This window comes from Nothoprocta perdicaria, unplaced genomic scaffold, assembly GCF_003342845.1.
Source record: "Nothoprocta perdicaria isolate Ctin4 unplaced genomic scaffold, notPer1 scaffold_19, whole genome shotgun sequence".
NCBI lineage: Eukaryota > Metazoa > Chordata > Aves > Tinamiformes > Tinamidae > Nothoprocta > Nothoprocta perdicaria.
The window spans coordinates 3,134,568-3,139,471 of NW_020455093.1; the positions used below are offsets into that span (position 1 = coordinate 3,134,568).

The following is a 4,904-nucleotide window of genomic DNA, read 5'->3' on the forward strand; positions in this document are numbered from 1 at the left end:
TGCTTGCTCAGGTGGTCGCTGCGCATGAAGCGCCGCTCGCACACGCCGCACGCGAACTTCTTCTCGCCCGTGTGCGTCCTGCGGTGGCGCGAGAGCTCGTCGGAGCGGGCGAACTTCTTGTCGCAGCCCTCCCAGGTGCAGCTGAAGGGCTTTTCTCCTGGAGGACACCAAAAAAATGAAGAATCACTTTATTTGCTATGTTACGGTTCTATCAAAGAACTTATTTATACGCCACCTTACCACAACTGCGGAGTTTCCCAAAAGAATTCAGGTGTGCAGTCAACATTAACCTAATCACAACCTGTATTCCAGTTTTGGAGAAGAATTATAGAGCAATTTACTTACTCTCTYATCTCTTCAACCCTTCTTTAATCCAGCCCTTTTTCCCCCAAAGACCCAAAAGGCAGCCGAGTGGAAAAGACTGTTCACAAAGCTACRTTATCTTCCAAAGAAACCAGAGCAATCCTTTGTCCCCATCCCTCCTATGGGACGGCAGCTCCAAGACCATCATTACCGAACACTGTAGGCGAAGGAAGTCTGGGACAGCCTCAGGGAACCCCTGAGGTCGCCCGTTTCTGGTGCCTGCTGAGGAAGGGCCTCCCCAGTCATCCTCACACACGCAGCAGCCTCACAGACCCTCGGGGGATCTGGCTGCCCGGGAATAGAGAGGAGCCACTTTTGGTGACTTTTGGTGTTAACCTTGGAGCATCCCGGGGGAATGTTTAACCCCAGACCTCTTCTGACCAACACGACCAACCGCCTGCAGGTCCTCAACAAACTGCTGTATAGAAACATGGAAACCTTTAAGGTTGGGACGAAGGGACCTTTAGAGATCATCCAGCCCCTCTGCACATGCAGGGTCTATAGAAATACTCATCACTCATGGTTCGAGTTTATCGGAAACACTTTGAGGCAGAACCTGCGTTTCCACCAGAAGGGAGGCACCACAGGGAACGTTTATCTCATACCACATGCTGAGGATTAAGTCTGACCCCCACACAATAATATATTATTATATAATGCTAACCAATAAGCAAAGGAGCACAAAACGGAGCACTGTTCTGTCCACTGATCCTGTCAGCGTGCTTCACCTCCCTACAGGTGCAATGAGGTTACAGGGGGACACAAACCCTCCTGATGATGAACAGGGGACACATTCCAAATCAGGCACCTCGTTCTGCTCTGTCCTCATCCCACAGTGCTGGGAAATGCAGGAATTTGCAGCACTGGCCTTCTCTAACCAGAAGCAAGGACACGCAGCACATCTCTACCTCTGAGCTCTGACTTACAAGAACAAACAGCTTCGTTAGGGGTTTAAGCTATTTGTTCAGAGCAGTTTTAAAGATAAGCTTGCAAATTAATGCCAATCCTGACACAGAAACTGGTATCTGATAAATCCCACCTCTCTGGAGGTAGAGGGAAAGAAGCCAAGGAAAAAGCAAAGTTCAGCCAAACCTTTGGATGAGCTATTCTGTCCCAGGCTTCCACAAYACCCACCCCTCAATGCAGATCAAAACTGAGTTTTAATATGACAGGATCTCTAACCCCGGAACAGCGCAAGTCAAACAYGTTTATACCACATTTTATCGAGCAAATCAGCTCCTGTTATTTACCATTAGAACATCCTTTCTGTAAGAAACTGAACGCATCACCACGTTCCCACAGCAGCTCTACCTTCTAACGCAGAAGCCCCAAGCCTTCCTCACACACATTTAGCCTAGGCAAAATCCTGGAAAGCAGCATGCAGTAAAACAACCCTTTTCCTCACGTAACAACCATTTTAAGCAGATTAAGCTCATTGTGCCCGGGAATCAAGACCAGCTCCGTCCGACTCGCACCCCAGACTCCTCCCGTGCCCCAAACCAAACAGAAACCTCGTGGGACTCTCTCTGATGTGGTCACAACGTCACCCGTATCACACACGACCCACGCACGCGGCTGCGCCTGTGAAATGCAGCTGATGCCAGGGGGTCATCCCAGGTCTCGGCACAAAGTCTGCCTTGTTTCGCATGCCCAGGGGGAACGAACATCCCCCTTCCTTCCCCAAAACACTTCCCCATCGCCTCCCGCCCCAGGGACACGGCGCCTCTGGGCACCCCAACACGGGCAAAAGCAACGAGAGACTTTCGTGTCCTACCCACCAGTGTGAGTGCGCAGGTGGGCCTTGAGGTGGGAGCTTTTGAAGTAGGTTTTCTTGCACCCGGGGAAGCTGCACACGTAATTCCTCCGCCTYGAGAAGTCCATCTGTGGGGCGCAGCCCTGCCCGGAGGCTATGAACACGGGGGCAGGAGCAAGGGGCAGTAACTTGGTGCTCCCGACAGCCATCACCGTTGGCGGGCACTGCGGCGTCTGCGCGACAGCAGTCTGTGGCAGGACCAGCATAACAGCCCCCTGCGGCACAGAGGGTCCCATGAGCACAGGCTGGGCAAGGGGGGCTGCCTGTGGCAAGATGGGCTTGACCGGAGTTGGAGCTGTCGGTTTGACATAGGCGTTAATCATATTGCTCTGTCCACTCAGYGGGATCATCTGGCAGAGAACGGGGGGGCTGGAAACAGGGACGGGTGTCCCCGAGGTAGCTCTTGGCTGCACGTCGCTCTCGCAGCTCTTTGGCAAACGGGCCCGCGGTGAGACGGGCCGGACGGGCAGTTGTCCTTTAGCGGTCACAACAGCATCGAGGTCGTGCACGTGAGGGCCTGGCGCGCCCGTGGCAGCCACGCCATGAGGAGCACACGAGTCCTGGGGCAGCCTGGGATGTCCCGTGTCACCTGCGGTGCTGCAGAACGTGTCACTGCTACAGTGCGTGTCACCTGCGGCGCTGCAGAACGTGTCACCGCTGCAGTGCGTGTCACCTGCGGCGCTGCAGAACGTGTCACTGCTGCAGTGCGTGTCACCTGCAGAGCTGCAGAACGTGTCACTGCTGCAGCCGGTGTCACCTGCAGAGCTGCAGAATGTGTCACCGCTGCAGCCTGTGTCACCTGTGGCGCTGCAGAACGTGTCACCGCTGCAGTGCGGGTCACCTGCAGAGCTGCAGAACGTGTCACTGTTGCAGCCAGTGTCACCTGCAGCGCTGCAGAACGTGTCACCGCTGCAGTCCATGTCACCTGTGGCGCTGCCACCCGTGTCACCGCTGCAGCGCGGAGCCGCGCCGGGCCCCTCGAGCGCTGCGGGGCCGCGGGGCCGGGCAGCAGTGGTGTCCCCCGTGTGCCGTATCACGCTGGTGGCCATGGCCCGGCGGGGCGGCGGGGCGGCGTGTCCGGGTATCCCCGGCTCCGTGTCCCTGCCCGGCGGCGGTGACGCACGGGGGGCAGCCGCGCTCGCCGCCACGGCCCTGGCTTGGAGGGAGAGCGGCCCGGCAGGCGGCACCTCGAGGCAGTCGGGGCTGTGCGGAGGGGTCATGCACTGCAAGAAAGCAAGCTCCGTCTCAGAGCCGGGCGGCGCTGCGGATCCTGCTTCCACGGCCTTCCCGAGGCAATAAAAYCATCCCCCGTGGCTCTGAAAGCCAACACAGTGCAGACACCGTGACAAATGCRCACACTTCCCATCTGATGGCCACTCTGAACAAGTCCCAAACTCCACCAGTGAAAGGAAGACAGCGATGCAGGTGTAAACCTGCATAAAGCATCGTGTGTCTCATTGTACAGCAACAAAAACAAACCCTTTAATTCCTTCTCCCTAGTAATGAGCACAGTTTATTAAGGTGCTATGAGCTCTTTGCTGTTCCCAGCAAATAGATCGGCAATACACAGCAACTTAGCTTTCAAACTGCCATTGAAACCTGTGTCTTTTAATGATTGCCCAGTCAGCTGATGGCTCCTGCCGAGTGAAACACGACTGGAAACACTCTCCCCCATCCATCCATTTCTCCTCGTGCTCTCCTGCAGCTACCCCATCTCCTTCCTTCTTGGGCACTGAAAATTCCGGCCTGTTTCCTATGCTGTTTGGGAGACAATTCCAATACCATGAGGCAGGAGTGTGACAAAAGCCCCTGACCAGCTGTCATCCCACCTCAACTATTTCCTCTACCCTCCCTTTGCCTCATATACCTGTACATAAAATCCTACTGGTTGGAATAAGGATCTTAAGCATCTAAGAGCATAAAGCTCTTTCTTAGTATGGTCTTTCGCTGCAACATAAATTGCAAGAAAAAATGTGATTCAACTGACATTAGTCAGTGACCATAGCCTTTGAAGAAACAACAGGCTGCATGTAGAAACACATAGCCCAAGTTACCGTTATGAAATAATAAAATTAATTAAGTCTTTATGACTTCTCTTACAACGTTGAAAGGAAACCAAACATCAGAGTCYTTTTCTTATAGTCCTATATAGGTAAATCAATGCCAAGCCACTGAGTCTCATTCTGCCACCCTCTTTTTACTTGAAAGGCTCMAAAAAACATTATAGTAACTACCTAATAGTTTCTTAGCCTCCGTGTCCAAGTGAATATCCCAGTGGCTTTCCCACCTAACACGGGATCGAAGCTATTTGATCCCTTTGCTATTCAGGAGAGGGCAGAAAACCCTCAACTCAACAATGGGCATCTTAGCATCATGTGTGCCTTAATATCCTATGTGTCTACACACACCCTGCTGGCTATGGGACGCCTACTCTACACACGGATCTCTTCCAGCTAGGCCACAGCACTGCAGGGAGGCAACATGAGAACGTCACAAATACATTTATCTGCACCCGCGTCCTCCTTACCAGCGTAGATAAATAATCCCTCGGCACTTCAGGGGCGGCCTCGGCGTGCGCCGCGAAGTCGCCCGCGTCCGAGAAGGGCGTCAGCGGCCTCGTCTTCGGCGGGTGGCCCCGGCGCGCTCGGCGGCCCCAGGCGCTCATGCAGACCAGCGCCTCCACGGCCTCCATGGCGAGCGCCTCCGCGGCCTCCACGTCGAGCGCCTC

At 54.4% G+C, this 4,904-nt stretch overlaps 1 protein-coding gene across 1 annotated transcript in view; it reads right to left on the reverse strand.

Annotated features, from left to right (window-relative positions):
* The window catches only part of KLF11 (Kruppel like factor 11), a 6,914-nt gene that overhangs the window by 387 nt on the left and 1,623 nt on the right, over positions 1-4,904 (reverse strand). The window contains exons 2-4 of the mRNA XM_026037061.1: positions 4,704-4,901; positions 2,142-3,399; positions 4-157 (exon numbers count right to left, since the gene is read on the reverse strand). Coding sequence (XP_025892846.1) covers positions 4-157; positions 2,142-3,399; positions 4,704-4,901 — 1,610 coding nt within the window. The remainder of the gene's footprint in view (positions 1-3; positions 158-2,141; positions 3,400-4,703; positions 4,902-4,904) is intronic.